This window comes from Sardina pilchardus, chromosome 19 (assembly GCF_963854185.1).
Source record: "Sardina pilchardus chromosome 19, fSarPil1.1, whole genome shotgun sequence".
NCBI lineage: Eukaryota > Metazoa > Chordata > Actinopteri > Clupeiformes > Clupeidae > Sardina > Sardina pilchardus.
The window spans coordinates 1,043,499-1,065,815 of record NC_085012.1 but is presented as its reverse complement, the minus strand read 5'-3'; the positions used below and the strand labels follow the sequence as shown (position 1 = coordinate 1,065,815).

The window sequence follows — 22,317 nt, the reverse complement described above, 5'->3', positions numbered from 1 at the left end:
GACATCATTTCCTTTTATCTTTCCCACTGTATCTCCCGTTTTGGTTTCTAGCACCATCCCGTCAACTTTTTAGACCGAAAAATTCTCCCCCCACACACACACAAACTCCAGCTCCCCCGGTGGCCTTTATTTGATTCTTTTGCATTTTTCTGGTGTTTGTTACTCCAGAAATGAGTGTTTTGTAACCTCAGCGGATGGAGCAGTGTTCTCCTTTTCCTTGGCTTCTCCCCCCACACACTGTAGCAAATCCTCATGTTTCCAAAAAGCCATTTGAGATCAAACGCCCATGTAGGTTTAATGCCATAGTTAACCTCAGGGAATAATTAATCCACTTAGAGCGTATCCAATCTAATTTCGTTATCAAATGTATATCCATAGATTGACTTAGACAGACAAGGACCCATCAAGAATGGCTCACAATAAGGGAAGTCTGGCTGTAACGACGACACAGAAAATCCTAAACAGAGCGGGATTAGGCGTTCATTACTTTAGGGGACTGTTGTGTACGCCACCAGATAATACAGCTCAAGACGTTCCCAAGGGGGCCGATTGATGTCGGTCTTTTCTCTCTCGGCTTGACCGTTTTCTTTGTCATTTCCTCTCCTGTCAGTGGGCGCGTTATCATGGGAAGGCAGATGCGTATATGTATGTAAGATGTTCCTTATTGTTGGCCAGTGGGAACAACTAGCTCGGAACCCAAACGAAACATGGCCACAGTCACACTGCATCTGGTGTTGGTGTGGTCATATAAAATGTATCCCACATTGGTTCACATTCACACTGCACCTGGTGTTGTTTGGCATGCTTGAAGACTGGATCCATTCACATGTGCTCTTTTAATGACCTCCTCAGCATTTCACATCCAATGGTCCTCAGGAATAAAGAAACACACCAAGAAGGGTGAAATTGATCAGATGAGAAGTCTGCTGAAAGACACACCCATCCACAGACAGAGAGAGGGGTTTTTGTTTTATAATGGGATGGATAACAGTGTTAAACGTAACTTTGTTTCACAGTTGAGTTTTGCATAGTTGTTATACAGTTGAGTAGAACTTGTTTAGCCGTTGATCACTGACTCATCAATAGGTATTGTCTTGTGCATTTACTGTTTCTCTTTCATGATTTAATAGAATGAGACTTCAAAAGCACAGTTGCCTGTCTCTCAGTATGTTTTAAAAGCACCTACTGTAATGTATTCAGTGAAACTGCGAAACTGCTTTAAATTCCTGTTAAAAGTGTGGCCATGTGGCCTCCTGGGACCACCTCCTCTGTCAAATGTTTAGTTTTATTTGTAGGCTTACTGAAATAGATAAATAAATGAATATATAAGCGCCAGCACATTGCACATCAAAGACTAAAGTATGTTAATTCCAGCACAGGGGTTTGAATTGTGAGTACTGCGGGGATTTGGCTATCTAGCGGATACCGGCACCACAGATGCCTGTGCCGGCTTCAGGTGTTTCTACTGCAAGTGTGCCAACGAAGGTGCCAGTCTCTCCGGTTGGCACGCTTGATGTTGTTCCATATTCACCTGCCGGCACCCAGCCGAGTGGCATAATGCTTATCAGCGGCGTAATAACTTTGGCAGGTCGGCCTGACCTTAGGTGTGTGTGTGTGTGTGTGTGTGTGTGTGTGTGTGTGGGACATGATTTGTTCCTCTAGCGACATTCTGTAGGAGCCCTTAGTGTCATCTCAGCCAGAGCCCTAAATAATGGCTCCGTTTTAATTTGCCCGTGTCGGGGACTTATCGAGATGCCTCTGAAACTCACACATGCCCCACCCCCCTCCCCCTAGGCCTAGATACTCATTTTTACTTCCCCGTGCCCCCCCCCCACACACACACACCCTGTGATTCACTAGATAGTCTTCTTCACATCACTTGTATTGTCGGTTCCCCAGCCTTTATGAAAAACTATTCAAAAGATGGTATTGGCAGGGCAGGTATTGAATAGCTGTCTGTGTGTTGTGGCAGGGGGTTGGTGGGGAGGTGGGGCTCTTGAGATGTGGAAATGATGATGATTGAGTCGGGGTTGGAGTGGGATGGGTGGGGTGGGGGTGGGGTTGGGGTGGGGTGGGGTGGGGGGAGTGTCGAGGTAGAAAGTCCTTCATGGTGTGTGTGCTCGTCACGGAGCATTATAATACTATGTGTGTGTGGGTGTGTGTGTGTGTGTGGTGCGCATGGATGCGGCACATTATTGTGTGTATTCATGATGTGCGCTCACGTGTAGCACCATTGTGTGTGTGTGTGTGTGTTTTATATGCATTTGTGGTGCACAAGTTTGTGGCAGTGTCAGTATGTGTGTCCATTGGCTGTGTGTGTCTGCATGTGTTCATGTGTTTGCTAACGATTCTGTGTTTGTGTGTGTGTCTGTGCGTGCGTGCGTGCGTGCGTGTGTGTGTGTGTGTGTGTGTGTGTGTGTGTGTGCATGCATGTGTGTGTTTGTGTGTGTGTTTGTGTGTGTGTTTGTGTGTGTGTGTTCCAGCACTACTGCGTGCCTGTGCAGACGGAGGGGCCAACCACCTCTATGACCTCACCGCTGGGACACGAGAGAGGTGAGAATGGCCCTCATGCTCTCCACTTATTGACCACTCTACACACACACACACACACACACACACACACACACACACACACACACACACACACACAATCTCCACTTATTGACCACTCTAATGGTGTGAACTTGTGGCAGTCCCCCTCTCCATCACCCCAACACAGACACACACACACACACACACACACATATCATCCTCCTCCCTCTCTCTGCAATGAGACAGCTATCACAGAGGCTGTGGTGTCAGGGCCGTGGATGACACATGCCTTTAAAGCCAGAGAACAGAGTCCCAGGCCTGGGCTGTCAGGGGGAGAGGGGAGAGAGGCCTGGGCTGGACTTGGGATTAGACTCTCTCCTGACTGGCCATCCGTCATGCGCTAGACCTTTCTGACAGGACAGATCCATTTTAGGACTGGTAGTGAGCGAGCGCTAATAGACTTTGTTGTTTTTCTTAAATTTCAGGTCACATCAAAATCATATTCAATCACAAAATGTATCCCAGCAAGGGAGTTGCAATATTGTGATGTGTCCCCTGTGAGATACTCGGTCATATCTCTGCCACATTAGTTCATGAGGGCAAGTCAAGTGACTAAAGGCACTTTCCGTACAGCCCAGTCTCGTAAGAAGCTGGTTGTGTTGTTTCTGCTGCTTAACCACAAGAAAATACTGTATGTAAATTAGGAGTTAGTGATGCATCTGCCAGGTTGAATATTTACTGATTTGAGTCTGCTTTGGAGAGTGTGTTCAGTGTTTTCTATCAGTGCTGTTTCATTGTTTATTTATGGCGTAAACAGATTTTCTGTAGTCTACTGTGTTTGCCCATCTTGACAGTAGTGATGTGACAGAAGGTGATTGTTCCTTTATGTCAACCACAAATGCAAACTCTTGCTGAATCCAATTTTATACAGATTGTTTGCTAGCTTAGCTTTGCATTTCTATACAGATTGTTTGCTAGCTTAGCTTGGCATTTCTTTGCTGCATTTTGGAGGCTTTTGTCTGTCACTAGCTCACGTTTCCCACTATTCGCATACCTGCCTGTTGTTTAAACATTCCCAATAAGTCCCAGACAACTATTGTCAATCAGCTCCTGCTTCAATGCAGCGGTGTTAATCTATGACATATGACACCTTTTACAGGACGTTGTTTAAAACAGAAATATTAACATTAAAGCATAGCTGTATTCTGTTCCATATCTGAGTGATGTAAACATGGCATGGCAATCACAGTATGTCACATTGCTACTGTCAAGTTAACTGGAGTCAACTTCCTTGTTAGTTGATGCAAACCTGGCCAATAAAGCTGATTGTGATTCTGATGGTTGTATACTGTACTGTATGTGCGATAGCTCTATAAAGTGCGTTTAAAAAGAGCAGATATCATGTGGAAGTGGACGGTGGTTCGCCGTGGGGGAGATGGCTTGTTGTCCTGTCTTTCACAGAGTGACAGCTTGTGAGCCCGGCTGTCACGCCAGGTCTCTGCCGTGCTTTATCAACTGGAAGCGAAATGTGGCAGGCAGATCTCGGAGCACTCCACCCTGTCATCGGTGTATCCTTATGATGGTACACGCACATCAATACGTGTCCCTCGGAGCCACTCTTAGCTCCGATCTCTCTCCCGCTTGCTCTCTCTCGCTACGCTAGATCACCATATGTGTGCAGTGCAGACATTGTTGTCATGGCTCCCGATCACAAAAGGAGAATACGTTTATATTGTTTATTTTTTATTTGTTTGTAATTGTGGTTGCTGATTGCCGCAACATCATCAAAGGACCGTGTCTGGGCAAATGAATCCACTAAGGCCTCCTGAACTGATGAGGCACTTTAGGACTCTAGTCATCTTGTGCACAGTGGAGAGTGGGGGCCAATCAGAAGAGAGCTCGGTGTGTCGAGATGAGGTCAGGATGTCCTGTGATGACACACTTCTGCCCAGTGGTGGAGTGGGCAGAAATAATGACATCATTGCAATGTTGCATGTGTCATGCAGTCTCTCAGCGAATGGGATTCTGTGAACTGCCCACGCACAGCCCATAATAAGCTCACACTCTGCTCAGAGAGATGGTTCCTCATGACCTTTTTAGTTTGCGATTAAGTTTAATGAAGACCAGGGCTCTGGACACGCGAATGGCTGCATTGGACTGTCCCTCTAGCAAGGACACACTGGTGTTGTGTGGCTGGTGATATGTGCTTGCACGGTTTTGACTGTGTGTTGGCGTGTGCGTGTGTGTGTGCGTGTGCGTGTGCGTGTGCGTGTGCGTGTGCGTGTGCGTGTGCGTGTGTGTGTGTGTGTGCGTGTGTGTGTGGGTGTGGGTGGCTTTTGTGTGTGTGTGTGTGTGTGTGTGTGTGTGTGTGTGTGTGTGTGTGTACGAGTTGATTCCTTTTCCCTGGCTGCTGTGGATAATGTGAAATTTATGCCGTGTATCACTGGCGGTGGGGACGCTGTGAGAGAAGCTGTTTCTCAACGCGGTTACAAAATGGCCGCCATTAAGTATGGCCCCTAATAAATCTCACAGGAAGTTTGTCCAGCCGACGCTCCTGAGCCCCCACGCCACCCCACCCCACCCCCGCCCAGCGGCCTGCCCCAGTGTATCTCCTGAGTGGGCAGCTGGGGTCGGCGCCCCCGTATGGAAGGTTAATTAACTCCAACAGGCAGGTGTGGAAGTGTAATTGAATGGCAACACACTCCCTAACAGCATTTCAGGGCCTGGATAATTTGTCACCTGAAGGCAATCAGAAATCTGGTGTCAAAACGCATTATGCTTTTTCAGTGCTGTGTGTTTTACAGGTAATAGAGTTAGCCAGGAGATGGACTCTGCCTGCTTTTCTTTTCCCCCAGCCCTGACATGTTATGCTGCCTTGCTGTGTACAGTCCATTACCTGAGCAGGGCCGGCCCCTGCCATCTCGGCACGGCACGGCACGGCGGGGTAATAAGTTGCAGCGGATTTGGACGTGGGGGGAGATAAAGTTATAGTAATTGCATTTTTAATGACTTCGGTTTGCGTTAAATGTCAGAGTTTCCTTTTTTTCCTCCCAATATATTTTATTGGACACGGCAATCTAGGCAACACAATTCCTCAGGAAAAACGGCTTTTAGAAAATGCAAATCTCTCATAATGATTTTAGTTATGTTTGTTTTGTTTTGGAGGGGTTGAGATTTTTATTGCCATTATTATTATGCTATTATATGGTTACAATTCCAGATGTTGTCTGTGAGTGTGTGTGTGTGTGTGAGTGTGCACGTGCGCGTGTATGCATGTGCATTCGTGTGTGTGTGTCTCCATCCCATTCGAAAAGTGTCCTCTTAACCTGTTGACTGCGGTTTGTGTTAAACGTCAAGGTTCCTTTTGTTTCTCCCTGCATCATATGTCATTGGACACGGCAATCTAGGCAACACTAATCTCCAGGAAAAACGACTTTGGAAATGCAAATTTCTCATAATGGTTTTAGTTGTTTGTTTTGTTTGGAGGGGTTGAGATTTTTATTGCCATCATTATTATGCTATTATTCTGTCACAATTCCAGATGTTGGCTGTGAGTGTATGTATGTGTGCGTGCATGTGTGTGTGTGTGTGTGTGTGTGTAGGTTGTGTGTGTGTGTAGGGTGTGTGTGTGTGAGTGTGCGCACGTGTGTGTTGATGACCTGACTGACCTCCCCTGATTGGTAAGTAAGGGGATGCTGAGAGGCCGGGGCGTAATCAGCTGGTGATTGTCTGTTGGCCTAATCAAGTCAAGAGGGGTTGGGCTGATGTGTGTGTGTGTGTGTGTGTGTGTGTGTGTGTGTGTGTGTGGGTAGGGCTGATGTGATTTTAAAGAGCCTTTAAGTCATTAGCACACAGCAGCGCAGCGCTACACAGTGAGGGGAGCTGCTGCTCTGGGCTCCTGTGTTGGCCCCAGGCCTCCTACATCCACATTAGAGGCGTGTGTGTGTGTGTGTGTGTGTGTGTGTTTGCCCCAGGCCTCCTGCATCCACATTAGAGGGGAGGAGAGCGCATCAGAGCTATTGTGCTCCGCGTTTGGCTGCTTATTTGTCTCCTCAAGTTCTGGACGTGGGTACACATCTCCATACTGCCCCCAGGCCAGGTGCTGCTCTTCCCTCTGGTTCATCTGTTCTAGCCCAAGAGGTGTTGACACCTGTAGGACTGCAGGTCAAGCGTTTTGACTAAATTGCTGTTTTCTATTCTACACCATTCTGCAGACCGGTAGTGTGTCTGAAGCGTCCCCCCTGAAGGAGTGGGCGCGATCAGAAGATGCTGGAAGACCTTTAGCTAATTAGACGTGTGTGTGTGCAGCGCTCCGGTGCGCTGGGGTGTTAGCGGCGAGGAGACGTGAGGAGTCCACACAGCGTGATTGCAGGCTTGGTGTTGACAGCCACTGCAACCGCATGTGGAAATGCCATCGGGGTTCCCAAGAGAGCCGTGTGAATTACAGGCCTCTGCTAAGCAGTCCACGAGCGTTATTGATGCCAATGGCAAGATATATGAATACAGGCGGCGAAGAGAAAGTCCCTTCAGATATCCGCAGTATCACGGGACGAAATGGTCATCAGGGGAGCTGGCCAACTCGACTTGATTTGGAAGGATGTGTACACCTTCTGGTGTGTGTGACGGGGAGTTCATGACAAGAGAAGTGATCTTATTAGCGGGATCCCTTTGAAGTCAGGACAAATGTTGGCAAATATGATACACTTTTACAATGGCTGCCGGAAGCAAATGCAGTAATCAAATTGTTGATGAAGACTGTTCAAACAGCAGCCCGTATATTGGGTCTGTGTGTCATAGCTGCGCACAAATCTTCACATCCCCCTGTGGTATTAACATAACACTTGAACGCGGGCGCATTATTCACATTTTGCCTTTGCCCCGACTGACGCGTGCCTTTGGCTCGGACGCCCGCACAGCACACACACATACACACACACACACACACACACACTCGGGCGCCCGCGCTGCATTAGCAGAGAAATGTCAAGAGGAAAGGTCTCATTTGGCTTCACTTTAAAGTCACCAGTGACCTGCCTGCTCCCAAGGTTATTTGTGCTTGCCTGCTCATTAAGATGGAAGTCAATTGGAGAGGGCAATACTCTGGGTGTGGAGGCTGTAAAGAGAGAGAAAAAAATCCATCCCATTGGACAAGTGTCTCCTCTTAAGCATTAAACCGCAGCAAGAGAGCACTAAATTCTACAGCTGCAATGGTGGTTTCTGTTTTTATTCCGTCTCAGATATTTAACGTCAGGCTGTTGCTGTGGATGACCTGACGCATTGGCCTCCATAGAAAGTTAATGTGCAGCTGCTGTAGACGTCGCCACAGGCCTATCAGAGCCTCAGAAAGCCTCCGGCAGTTTTATCCTTTTCCCACCTTGTTACTTTGACAGAGTTGTGAATCCTTTTAATTTCTTCTTCTTGCAGAATATAAATGGATTGTATGAATAAACATTACAAGCATAGAGGATGTGATTTTATTCAAGCAGTCAAATGATTGCTTGGCAGGAGTTTAAGACGGCAGGTGAGGGCCTAAATGCTCCAAAGAAAGCAGGTGATGCGCACACCTTGGTCAGCTAAAGCAGTGGTTCATAGACTACGGTCAGGGCTGAGGAGAGGCCAGTAATGCGAGTTCCTGTGAGCTCTGCACACATGGACCCTGTTGCTGGGGCAGTAGTGGTAATATCTGGCCTGGCGTGGGGAGTTTTGGGCAGTAGTGGTAATATCTGGCCTCGTGTGGGGAGTTTGGGGCAGTAGTGGTGATATCTGACCCCATTTGAGGCAGTAGTGGTGATATCTGGGCCCGTGTGGGGAGGTTGGATGTGAGGGTTTGGACCCTGTTGCTGGGGCAGTAGTGGTATTATCTGGCCTCGTGTGGGGAGGTCGGGGCAGTAGTGGTGATATCTGGCCTCGTGTGGGGAGTTTGGGGCAGTAGTGGTGATATCTGGGCCCATGTGGGGAGTTTGGGGCAGTAATGGTGATATCTGGGCCCATGTGGGGAGTTTGGGGCAGTAATGGTGATATCTGGGCCCATGTGGGGAGTTTGGGGCAGTAGTGGTGATATCTGGCCCCGTTTGGGGCAGTAGTGGTAATATCTGGCCCCGTTTGGGGCAGTAGTGGTAATATCTGGCCTCTTGTGGGGAGTTTGGGGCAGTAGTGGTGATATCTGGCCTCGTGTGGGGAGTTTGGGGCAGTAATGGTGATGTCTGGGCCCGTGTGGGGAGTTTGGGGCAGTAGTGGTGATATCTGGCCCCGTTTGGGGAGTTTGGGGCAGTAGTGGTGATATCTGGCCCCGTGTGGGGAGTTTGGGGCAGTAGTGGTGATATCTGGCGCTGTGTGGGGAGTTTGGGGCAGTAGTGGTGATATCTGGCCCCGTGTGGGGAGTTTGGGGCAGTAGTGGTGATATCTGGCGCTGTGTGGGGAGTTTGGGGCAGTAGTGGTGATATCTGACCCCGTGTGGGGAGTTTGGGGCAGTAGTGGTGATTTCTGGGCCCATGTGGGGAGTTTGGGGCAGTAGTGGTGATATCTGGCCCCGTGTGGGGAAGTTGGATGTGAGGGTTTGTTTGTTTCTGATGCTTGGTGGTTGGTGGATAATATTATGCCATTTGATGAATAAACAATAAATATGAAGTTTGGTGAAGATTGATTATGATCTAAGGTTACCACAATGCACCTTTTAGTTTAATGACATATCTGCTGTAGCTTCTGTTTACAAAAAACATAATAGCTGCATGTATTTTGAATGTCTAACCTTTACATTTGTTGGTGAACATTGTACATTTCCCCTAGCACATAATATGCGGCATATGAGAAAGAAAAGTTCAGTCGGCGGTAGCAGCTCGTAGCTGGGGAGTTTGGATGGGAGGGTTTGTTTGTTTCTGATGCTTCTCTCGCTGGCGCGTGTGATGAAGATAAAGTTTGCAGTCTAATCCCTAACTGCATCGCTTTTGTCCAGCAAACCAGAACGCCAGCCGCACTCTCAACGACTACATCCACCAGCCACTCGCGCGTGAAATCGTAATGTTGAGGGTTTAATACCTTCAGATAGCAACACTGCATTCCAATATCCCTTTCTTCACTTTCAAGGTAGAATGGAAACGAGAATGAGAAACGAGTGAAAATCAGAGGCACCTTGACATATCCGTCGCTCTCAAAAGGAATATTTGATTCACCAAAGCGGAGAAAATCTTGTCATTGTAGCGCGGTATCTTAAATCTGTACAGCCACACAGTCGTTGGGGCATAGCATATGTATTCACAGAGCCTGCAAAGGTAGACAAGCGTGCTGCCGTATGTAGCAATTCATTGTCTGTCAGAGCTCATCTCACCTGCCTCTCTGTCTGTGTGTGTGTTTGTGTGAGTCTGTGTGTATGTATGTGTGTGTGTGTGTGTGTGTGTGTTTCTTGGGGTGGAGATAGTGGTTTGGTGAATGGCGGAGAAGCGAGTGCTCGGCCGACACCTGTCAGTGGGCCTTCTCCTGCCTCTTATCACACTGACCCCTGTGCCACTGAGACGTATTAAAAGGAAACGGATAGCTGGCCCAAATTACACTTTTGCCCTTTTTTTTGTCTGTTCCTTGAAGTTTCCTCCCGGACTACATAAGTGGAGACTTTGATTCTATAAAGCGTGATGTCAAGGCCTTCTATGAAGAAAAGGTAAGTTGTCTTCATATTCACTGTGGCTGTATTGTATTAAAAGATTTGAATCAGATTAAATGTGCATAGGTAGTTATTGAGGCCGCTTCATAATCTGGACTATTTGATTGTCTATAGAAGAGAGCCTCTTGGTTCAAACAGAGCAACGTTTTGTGACTCCTATAGAAGTCAAGTCAAGTCATGTCAAGTTTATTTATATACCACATTTCATACACAGGTGGTCATTCCATGTGTTGCACATGAGCAAAAGCAAACAGTAAAATCAAATAAAAGCATAGAAGGGCAATAGTCAAAGAATAGTTTAAAACTAGAATTGCATCTCCGAGTAGCTCCAAGAGTGGCCTTGATCAGGTGCAGATCGCCAAAGGGATCGCAATGGTACCTCATTTTCGAAAATCGGCCATACGTGTCATAAGTTACTTGCACACACTTTCACAGTCATAAAGACGATAATAAAAAAGAAAACATTTAAACACACAAGGTAAAATTGTTTGAAAAATAAAGAATATTTAAGAAGACAAAATAAGACACAAGATAGATGTGTCTGAGAACAATTTGGTCTTGAGTCTAGATTTAAAACTGGCTACGGTTGGGGCCTTTTTAACGTCATCCAAAAGTTGGTTCCAGAGTTGAACCACACCGCATTTCTCCTGAGACCTGAGAGGTTTAGAAGACTGCAGAAACAAAGAATACTAAAATAAAGATCATGATAAAGAAGAAACCATAAAATGCACAAGTTAAAATCATAAAAATAAATCATATTTAAAAAGACAAAATAAAAGACACAAGGTATAATAATTTAATGACAGATTCAGAATTTTCACCGTAACTCAGTGAGTTGGCATCTGATTAAGTCTAAGTCTGAAAACTGACTACAGTTGGGGCCTTTTTAACATCATCCAAAAGTTGGTTCCAGAGTTGAACCGCATAGCAGCTACAAGCTGCTTTACCATGTTTAGTTCTATCAGTAGGTTTTACTAACAGGTTCTCCTCCTGAGACCTGCAAGGTCGAGAAGCATGTCTGATAGGTATTTAGATCCTGCTCCATTTACTAATTTATAAACAAGCAGTAGTGCTTTAAAGTAAATTCTGTGACTTACTGGAAGCCAGTGCAGGGGCTTAAGAATTGGAGTAATGTGGTCAGTTCTTTTTAGTTTTCGTGAGAACCCTAGCTGCTGCATTTTGTATCATTTGAAGGTGTCTTTTTAGGAAGGCCTAAAAAGCCCAGGGCAGTAATCAACCCTGCTGAAGATAAATGCATGAATGAGCTCTAAATCATGTTTTCACATCAGCCCTCTAAGGTTGGCCATGTTTGTGATGTGGTAAAAAGCTGATATAGTTATTGCTGTTGGCTGTGGCTGTTGAAATTTAGATCACTGTCAATTAATACACCAACATTTTAAACAGTATCCTTTGCTTTGAACCCTTTTGTGGCAGTCCTAAGTCTTTCCTTCTTTGTACAAAATATAATTACTTCCGTTTTCCTTTGTTCAACTAAAGAACATTTTGAAACATCCAGTTATTGATTTGGTCAATACACTGACCAAGTGATATTAGGGGACCATAGTCGTTTGGCAACACAGCTAAGTAAATGTGGGTGTCATCTGCATTGCTATGATATCAAATTATTTTTGATGATTTGTCCAAGTGGGATCATAAAGAGGAAGAGAATGATAGTGGCCCCAAGATTGACCCCTGGGGAACACCAAAGGTCAAGGACGTTGGTGTTGAGGTACAGTTGCTGATTGTAACAAATAAGCTCCTTTATATGATTTTAGCCAGTGGATAACTATACCTCTGAATCCAGTGTTCTAATCTGTGTAATAACATGTTGTATCAACAGTGGCAAATGCTCTAGCCACTAGGACTGATGTTTTGTCTGCATCTGCTTTAAGGCCTATGTAATTTAAAAATGTAAGAGCTAAGAACTGTTTCAGCACTGTGATTTGCCCAAAAACCAGACTGAAAGTATTCAAAATGGCTTTTTTATGTTGGGAAGGTGGTTAGTTGATGAAGATTACTTTTTCAATAATTTTGCTGATAAAAGATTGTTTGGATATGGGCCTGTATCTGTTTAGCATGGAGACATTCAGGTTATTCTTATTGAGAAGAGGCTTTGCAACAGCTGTTTTCAGTGACTTAGGAAAAGTGTCAGACAACAATGATACATTTACAATGTGAAGGACATCTTCTGCTATAAGGTGAAAAATGGTTTTGAAGATATTGTTTGGCAGAGTGTCTAAGCCACATGTGGAAGAGCTGAAATTCTGTACCGTTTTTTCAAGAGTTTCATAGTCTATCAAGCTGAACTCTGACATGAAATTAAGTCTTCCCATCCTTTGTAGCTTGAAGTTCTGGATGTTGCATTAGTAATTGAGTCTGATTTAGTCAATTTTACCTGTGAAAAAAGATGCAACCTCATTGCATATATTACTTGAACTAAGTTCAGGCACTAATAGTGAGGGGGGATTTGTTAACTTCTCAATGGTTGAAAATAGCACACAAATATTATTTGTACTTCTACTGATGATGTGAGAGGAGAACGACTGTCTTGCTTAGCATATTTCAGAGTTATGTGTTTTTGAGCATCTGGATTTCATAGTAGATATTAAGTTTGTATTTGCATCATTTTCTTTCAGTCTTCTTACACTCTCCTTTTGGGAGAGTAACCGCTGGATTTTGCTTCCATGGTGCTTTTCTGTTTGTCCTTAACTTTCTTGAATTTTGTTGGAGCAATGTCATCCATAATATTTGCCATTGAATTAAAATGATCCAATTAATCTTCTACTGAGTCTGACAGTTTACTTGACGTCTGTGAAAGTGCTTGCTCAAAGAGAGCACTTGTGTGATCATTCATGATTCTCCTTTTTAGCATCATAGATCTGTTCTGAGTGTGTGGGCACATTGACACATCAAAGAACACACAGAAATGATCAGATAAAGTATTGAGCCCCTTTGTGATAACAAGGTCGAGGGTATGGCCAAGTGACTGTGACTGTGTTGGCCCCTGTACGTACTGTCTTAAGAAGAAATTATCAAATAATGTGAACAATTTCTTGGCATAATTGTTTTCAAGATTATCCACATGCAAGTTTACCCCCCCTGATATAATAAGAAAGTCATACTCTATGCAAATGGCTGTCCGCAATCTTCTAGCTCTTCAAATACTTTAGCTGAGTGTTTTGGAGGCCTGTAAAGTATAGTACTCAGTAATAAGATCAGAGGAGAAGACTGCATAGGTATTCAAATGATACAAAGCCACCAAATTGATTGATTCAGATTGCAAATTAACTATCCCCCCGCCTCTTTTCTTCGCTCTGGTAGCACTCAAAAAACTGACATTTTGGGGGGGCTGGTTCGATGAGGGTGGTAGCACTGTTTGCTTGATCTAACCATGTCTCTTAAAAGTAAAAAATCAAGGTTGTGTGGCTGCAAAAAAATATATTTGACTGGTTTATCCTGTAAGCTTGATGCGCTTGGTTTCTTGTATTTCGTATCAATACAGGTGTGGAGAATGTCAAAGACTTGTTCAGAATGTCATTGTTGAGAACACGCCCGGGCCCCGGCATGTTCTCAAATTTCTTCTCAGTACCATTTCTACTCCAGGGTCTCTGACTAGATCATACAACAAAGTCAGTTGTGTCCCCTGCAGCTGCCATCAGTATTTTCCACTTTACATGTGCCAGCTGAGAATGTGAATTAAGAGGTTGTTGCTGCTTAAAAGATCCCTCTGAACGGGAGGTGCTGAAGGTCCTGGGCTAGTATAAAGCTGCAAGGCTACTGGCAGCAGTCTCTGCATTCTCGCAGGGAACATCATGTGCTTGGGTGGGGATGGTATGGTAATGGGTATTCAGGGGATCCTGAGGAGTTTGATTGGGTGGTGGGGCGATGCAGTGGGGATGGTGATGGGAGATTTGGGTGGCCTGGGGAGTTTGATTGGGTGGGACGGTGATTGGGTGTGGATGGTGATGGGAAATCAAAGAGTTTGGGGTTGAATATTGGTCCAGAGTCTCCATTTGATTGCTGAGGTCCTGGGGAGTTTGTTGCAGACGCTTCACTTTCAATAGTCATTCCAGTAGTGTCCATGTTGTTGTGTCTTTGTGGTGGCAGCGGAGGTGGGGAGGGGTATTGTAGTAGACTGGTGTTCCAACATCACCCTTCCTTTCAGATAGCACCTATCAAAGCAGCTGAGATGCTATCTCCTCATGCTCATTACATCCATTGGTTTGCTGAGATTCCAAGGAGTTAGACGCCTGTGATTGGCTTTGAGTCATTTCAGCAGCACCTTCCTTGTGTCCAGTGGCCATGGCTGGACATTGTTGAGTGTCCAGTGGACTTGGCTGGGCATTGTTGAGCAGGTTGTTTGTGTTTCTCCAAAGTCTGTATTTCAGTGGTGGCTAGCGGGTGAGGGGCCCACAGCAGGTGGGGTTGGCATGTCTGTGTCAGCTTGTGCAGAGTGTTTTGGTCTAGCCGAGTTGTTAATGTCCTCAGCTTGAACACAGTATTTTGGTCTAGCCGAGTTGTTGATGTCCTCAGCTTGTTCCGGCTGTGTGGCCACTGAGCACTCTCAGAGGGTCTGCTCAAGGTTGGCAGAAAAAATGTTGGGTGCAGGGAAGAGAGGCGATAGTTGTCAGTTAAGATCTTGGCCCCAATCCAACTCAGTTCTGAAATATTTGGTATTTCCAAATTCCCTGCGATTCCTAAAAAGGTTGCATTTGTCAATAAAATTCAGCCCAACTGAGAAGCATGTTTTAGCACGCCAGGTGTTTAAAGCGAATAGTCTGGTAAATACAAAACTTCCCTCTGCTGGGAGTGGACCACTGATGAAATGTTTTATTCCAAGCTCATGCAGGGCCGAGAAAAGTTCTTTGAAGTCTTCTTGGACATACATCTGTTCTTTGTAAATTTAATTTGCTCCAACATGCACAACGATGCATTTGATAGTTTTTTTTTGTCAGACAAGAATTCAAGAGACAGCATTCAATACAATCATCCTTTCTCATTTAAATGTCTCACAGCAGAGTCGCCTAGAACGAGGGTTGTGGGATGAACAGGTGCCGAGTGCTGCTTCTTGTCTGTGCCCATCTTTCTAGTGTTGTGGTTTGATCGCTGTCTGCTTTGGGGTCTGTTTCCTGGGAAATTCTTCTCTCACGTCCCAGAGGCATTCCGATCTGTTCCATAGTTCTAGGGGCTGTGGTTTCCCCTCAGGACCCCAAGCTCTGTAGTAGTTTAGTGATCCGTCTTTAGTTCTGATACGAGGCCTGGAGTTAGCACCTGAGTTTACTGATCCGTCTTTAGTTCTGATACGAGGCCTGGAGTTAGCACCTGAGTTTACTGATCCGTCTTTAGTTCTGATACGAGGCCTGGAGTTAGCGCCTGGTTACTGGTGTTGAGGTAATTACAGGTCAAGTGTTTAGTTTTTTGGATCTGGCACCTTGCCTTTGCCTCTGTACTCACATTTTCCTTAGTTAAGTCGATGCATTCATATGCTCTATCAGCAGTGATATTAGACTGCTGGGTTACATTCTCTGTGTTCCCAGTTGTTGCTTGCTGTACTCACTTCTTAGATGTCTCTTGTAGTTCAGCCGTCTTTGATGGAAGGGCATCAATCTTTGATTCCAGAGTGGAAATCCTCTGCTCCAGCTCAGGACATTTTCCACATGATCTCCTGGGTCTCGGGCCAGAGGAGCGCATTTTGTTTTAATCCAACTTCAAGGTGACTTGCTGTTCAGTTTTTGCCCCATTGACTTTGCTGGCTCATGTAAAGTAAAAACTAACCACTAAAGTTTCAGGTTTCAATGTACTGGTTTCACGTTCTTTGTCAATCAAGCTTTGTAAATAAAAAAGAGTGGAAGTTGCTAGAAAGGATAGGTTGAGCAGGAGCAGTGGGGAAAGCATCCTCGCTAGACTAGGAAACAGGGGAAGAGATAGAGAGAGCCTCTTGGTTCAAACAGACCAAAGCACTGTTGTTTGCACATGCCTCCTATACATTCTGTGGTTCAATATCCACCCCTCGCTTGTTTCATTTAACACAATCAGCTGTTTCAGACTGTTGGACACTGACATGAGAATATACAGACCATAGTATAGTAGCATAGTAACACGTTGTTCCTATGGATTGACTCTGTTTAATCTTAATGTAATCATAAACTATTGAACACTTTAATGAAGATGTGTTATGATATTCTTTAACCTTAAAACCATGAACAACCTTCAGTGTCTGTTTTTGCTGCTGAACTTTAGCATCCCTCTCTAGTTCTACACTCGAGCCATTCACTTCTCCAAGTTGCCATAGTAACCATCTTCTGATTTTGCTAAAAAAACAAATGGTGAGAGGGAGGGGTATGAAAAGCAAGACCCTGACCACGACCAGGGATCACGAGACCCGGGGTGCTGTCTCTCTGGCACACTTACAAAAGGCTACACGTACACGCCCAGCTCACACACTGGAGTAGCACTACGGCTCCACTAACGACTCCACACCAATCCAATAGAGCACTGTTCCTTATCCAGTGCGAAATGGCATCAATCCAATCAATAAACCAATCAAAAATTAAATCAATTGGTCAATCAAAACAATCATTCAATCAGTTTATTTAGTGGGCAACATCACCATGTAACATGGTCTCAATACACTTTCTAACATTCCAAATAGTAAAATCACCAGTACTCTTACTGGTTAATTTCCGATGGCTGTAAGTGAGGAGCTACTGTAGGAAGGTCCTGGGCATTAAGACCTACAGTACTTAAGACCAGCGACCAGCTGATGAGCCTTTCGGTAGTCATACTTGCTGCTTGTTTGTCATGTTCTGACAAAATAGTAGACGACAGAACGGTATGCTTCTTTAATGCTGCCGTGCGTGAATGAATAGCCGCTGGTGCCGCAGTGATATTTGCCCTGTTCTCTTCATCTGTGTAGTTTTTCATAAATGCAAGTGAATATGGCAGACGCCGCACCTTTCTATTCTTTTGTTCGACAAATCACACACATCAGTTAGTTCTTGAAAAGGACGCCCTCAGGAATGGAACATTTCAACCCCGCGCCCTGCTCCGAGTTCAGCTCCGTGAGTCACATGCCCCGCTGCTGTTGCCCTCGACTGTAGCACCCGCTGCCTGAGATGCCACAGGTTCCTCAACAGACAGGGAACCAGACAGGCAGGCAGGCAGGCAGGCAGGCAGAGAGACAGACAGGCAGGCAGGGAAAGAGGCTGAGAGCCTGCGATGTTCACCTCCCCTGTGCTTCCAGGGCTGCACTCTGATGGAGACGGCAGATCAGGACCTGACTGATTTCACAAAGTGCCTGGCCATCATGGTGGAGAAAATGAAAGAGCAGCAACTACAGGTACAGTACAACAGCACTCATTCGTCATAGCCTCCAGCACCTTTTCACTCATTCCCCCTCTGCCTCTATCCCTCTCTCTCTCTCTCCCTCTGTTCCTGTCATCCCATCATACTCTTTCGTCTCCAAAGAGGGCGGTGGGAGTAAAGAGCTATTGTGACCTCTGCTAGTCAGTGTGGATGCCACGCAAATAAGCAAACAGCAGCAATTGTGCTGTTCTGCATCCTTCGGTTGTCTCACTCCCCCTCCCTTTTTTCCTCTCTCTCTCTTTCTTTTTTGATTTGCCATTTTTCCTCTTCCTCCATTTGTTCATCCTATTCTCTTATTTCTCTCTTCTTCTCTCTCTCCCTTATCTTCTCTCACTCTCTCCCTCTCCCTCCCTTTTGTTCTCTCTCCCTGTCCCTTTTCCTTTCTTTCTTTCTTTCTTTCTCTCTTAATCTTCCTCTCTTTTTCTCTCCCTCTCCCTCTTTCTTTATCTATTAATCTCTTTCTCTCTCCCTCTCTCTCTCTCTGTCCGTATGTGTGAGTGTAGACTCATTCATAAACAGTGTGGGCTTCTGATCAGTCCCCATCTATGCCCAATCAGTGGGGCAATCAGTGCAGCCCTTGAGCCTGGTGGAGGGACAGTGTTAGTCAGCAGACATCCGGAGCCATCACATGCACCACTGCTGCCCAGAGCACTAACATGGAACAGGTCCAGACCAGAAAAGGGGGAAAATAGATTTCCTTTAACAATATTTTCCTCCCCTTCTCCCCACAGCCATTGATGGATGTTCGTGTGTATTGCCCATTGTAGTTTTATTGCAACAGCGCAGGGGTGAGAGCTGGCTCCTTCTCCGACTCCATCGCTAAATCTATTGTTCTCTGTCCCCTCAAGTGATTGTCAGCGTGCGCCGCCTTCATTCATCAGCTGTCAGGAGGATGAGTGTTTGTCAGATTGTTATTCCACCTCTTCCTCCGCTCTGACAGCCTGATAGACTCCAGTCTCGCCCAACACTCACCCAGCATGGCCACCCCTCCCAAAAAAAAATTAAATGTGCATTTGTCTTGTAATTGGCTTCTTTCAGGGGGGGTTGACGTATTCTTATGGTGGTGGACAGATTTAACTGGAGAATTTCTACGTTATGTCCATTTTTTGTCGATATTTCATATAATTTTGAGCCATTTCCCATAAACTAGTGCAGTGCCCCATCAAGCATATTATTCCTGTAGAAAACCTGGAGCCCAATTACATGCCAGTATCAATGCCTGCTTTAACCCTCATGTTGTCCTAAAAAAAAATGACGTTCGTTATCCTTGGGGTCAATTTGACCCCAGCTAAAAAAACTCTCAAAAAATGATTGAAATTATTTTTTTTACCCAGTTTTTTTTGTGGTAGGTACTTAACAAGAGTGTAATAACTACCATCAAAAGCCTGACAAAACAATCCCACCCCCCCAAACCCCTTTATGAACCCTGGAACCCTGGCTGGAAATATGGCCAATCCAGTGTCAACAGCCCAAAGGCTGACTTTTTGGACTTTTTCAGACCTGCCAAAATAAGTTATATGTAATATGTACTTGTATATGTAATAATGATAATAACTACATGTTCTCATACTATTACAATAATAATATCCATAATGTGTCAAATATTCATTTACCTCATGTTTCATAAAAATGGGGTCAAATTGACCCCAAGAACACCAACGTAACTATTTTTTTTACAGGACATTGGAAACATATTTTTGTGCAAATTTCATGTTTACTCTGTTGTACCCTTCAAATGAGGAAAAGTCATGAAACTTGAAGCAAAACAAAAAAAGTTAACCATATATTTTATGATGTTAAACATCGCTTGGGGTCAAATTGACCCCAAGGACAACATGAGGGTTAAAAATCGGGACCTTGCAGGTGGAATTGATGTTTGTTATTCCCAGTGTAGAGTGTGTGTGTGAGTTGATGTTTGTTATTCCCAGTGTAGAGTGTGTGTGTGAGTTGATGTTTGTTATTCCCAGTGTAGAGTGTGTGTGTGAGTTGATGTTTGTTATTCCCAGTGTAGAGTGTATGTGTGAATTGATGTGTGTTATTCCCAGTGTAGAGTGTGTGTGTGTGTGTGTGTGTGTATTGCACATTGTGCTGTGAGCTGGTTCAGTCCTGCGCTGTGCTGTGTGAGAGAGGGAGGGGCCAGTGGCAAGAGCAGCAGAAGCCAATGTGTGCTTCTTATACCGATATATTTAACGCACATATTTAACATGCTTCTTATAGCGATACAGTATATTTAACACACATACTGTATTCAACATGCTTCTTATAGCGATACAGTATATTTAACACACATACTGTATTCAACATGCTTCTTATACTGATATATTTAACGCACATATTTAACGTGCTTCTTATACCGATATATTTGTCTCACATATTTAACACGCTTCTTATACCGATAGATGTAACGCACATATTTGACACTCTTCTTTTACCAATATATTTAATGCACATATCTTTTTTACCAATATATTTACCAATATCTTTTGCATTTCTCATTCCCACACAACTTACTATTGTCCATAGCAAGACACCTGCCAAGTTTGGAATCAATTGGATGAACGGTTTGAGAGATACCCAAATAACAGACAGACAGACGCTCCTGTAATTTATAGATGGATATCTGTCTCAACCAGGCTGTTTTGATAGATCATTGTTGCCACTGACAAAGTGACAAGCTTGCAGAGTCCTAAAAGGCTTGTATTGTGTTGATTCACAGTAGTGCTTTATTTGTTGACGCCGCTCAGTGTTATAGGATATCGTGTTGATGTGTGTTTTGTAGTCAGGCTAATGTGTTGACGCCGCTCAGTGTTATAGGATATCGTGTTGATGTGTGTTTTGTAGTCAGGCTAATGTGTTGACGCCGCTCAGTGTTCTAGGATATCGTGTTGATGTGTGTTTTGTAGTCAGGCTAATGTGTTGATGTGTGTTTTGTAGTCAGGCTAATGTGTTGATGAGGTCAGAGTGGTCAGACCTGGGTAATCTCCTTCCTGTTCTCCCTCCCTGCACAGAGTGCCTGAGCTCTGTGTGATTCATCTGTGTGATATACAACACACTAACCCCCACACCGGACTTGGGAGTATTTTAAAAAAAAATGAACCTTTGCAACCTTGGTGGGAAATAAAATGTTAAGTGTTTCTACAAATCCCACTGGGCTTTGTGTGCATATGTGAACCATGGCGTTCTGTCTCAACAGGTGGACACCATCGTCACCACCTGGTCAGTTCTCAGCTGGGCTTTATGTGCATATGTGACCCTGTAAAGCGGAACCAGTCGTTTCGGTAAAATTGAGTAAATTAAGTTATTGTGCCCACGTGAACGGCCATAAACTAAGCTTTCCAACGATATGTATATCGAGGGTATTACACAAACTATCGCTAAGATAACGGCATCCAAAGTTGACATGGTTCTCCTGTCACGATATGCCAGAAGAGGAGAAATCACCTGTTTAAGCGGCGCGTGCACAACGGGAATGACAGCAAATGTGTTGAATCTTCGCCGGGTTTAACAGTCAAAACGTAGGTTTTTCAGTGAAATGCGTTCACGATATGAAGCTGTAGACTGTATGCAGCCGAATTATGCGAAAACGTGAAATTCAACATTTTAACCCGGAAGTTTGTTATTGTTGATTTTCTCAAAATAACGATGTGCGCAAAACGACTGATTTCGCTGTGAATGGTCACATATGTGAACCATGGCTTTGTGTCCTGACAGGTGGACACCATCGTCACCCTGGGAGGACTGGCTGGCAGACTGGACCAAACGATGGCGTCGGTGGAGACCCTGTTCCACGCGCAGAACATGACGGACCTCCCTGTTGTGGTCATCCAGGGCACATCGCTGGCCTACCTGCTGAGACAGGTATGCTCCTTATTCCTCTACTGTACCTGATAAATTCCCCTACTGTACCTGCTGAGACAGGTACTGTACGCTCCTTATTCCCCTACTGTACCTGTTGAGACAGGTACGCTCCTTATTCCCCTACTGTACCTGCTGAGACCGGTACGCTCCTTATTCCGCTACTGTACCTGCTGAGACAGGTATGCTCCTTATTCACCTACTGTACCTGTTGAGACCGGTACGCTCCTTAATCACCTACTGTACCTGCTGAGACAGGTGCGCTCCTTATTCCCCTTACAGAGGACGCATGTTGGTCAGAGAGTGACCAGTAAGGAGTGACGTGCTTTTGTACTGTAACAATGGTCAACTGATGTGCCAGTTATGCCGGCCATAGCGGTCAGTGCTCTTGATTGACAGCTCTGAGTGGCCGGTCCCCCTGGCTCCTAGACAGCCTTGTGTTGTATGCTGAGGCTGCACAATAGAGTGATATGACTGAGCCACACAAAGTTGTCTGTTCCACAGAAAAGTGCATTTACTCTTGGCCTGAGCGCTGAGGCTGGAGTGGCAGGCTGCTGTGTGTGTGTGTGTGTGTGTGTGTGTGTGTGTGTGTGTGTGTGTGTGTGTGTGTGTGTGTGTGTGTGTGTGTGTGTGTGTGTGTGTGTGTGTGTGTGTGTGCGCTGTGCTCAGAAGGGTTCAGTGGATCTTTACGGGCTGCACTGTATTGATTTTGTTTTGTTAAGGGGATCATGGAGGCTCCTTCACTCACACAAACACAAACACACACACACACACACACACACACACACACACACACAGCCTGTCTCTGACACAGAAATGTATTTCACACAATTTGCTTTAGTTTAATTTAGATTTTTTTATATTTATTTTAGGGCTGGGCACGTTAACGCGTTAATATCACGTTAACTCAT

At 45.0% G+C, this 22,317-nt stretch overlaps 1 protein-coding gene across 2 annotated transcripts in view; it reads left to right on the top strand.

The window, feature by feature from the left end:
• tpk1 (thiamin pyrophosphokinase 1) overlaps positions 1–22,317 on the top strand; it is a 58,307-nt gene that overhangs the window by 11,142 nt on the left and 24,848 nt on the right. For both annotated transcript variants that reach the window (XM_062521469.1, XM_062521468.1), the window contains 4 exons: positions 2,484–2,553; positions 10,111–10,183; positions 17,430–17,525; positions 21,263–21,409. In XM_062521469.1, the coding sequence (XP_062377453.1) occupies positions 2,484–2,553; positions 10,111–10,183; positions 17,430–17,525; positions 21,263–21,409 (386 nt within the window). The remainder of the gene's footprint in view (positions 1–2,483; positions 2,554–10,110; positions 10,184–17,429; positions 17,526–21,262; positions 21,410–22,317) is intronic.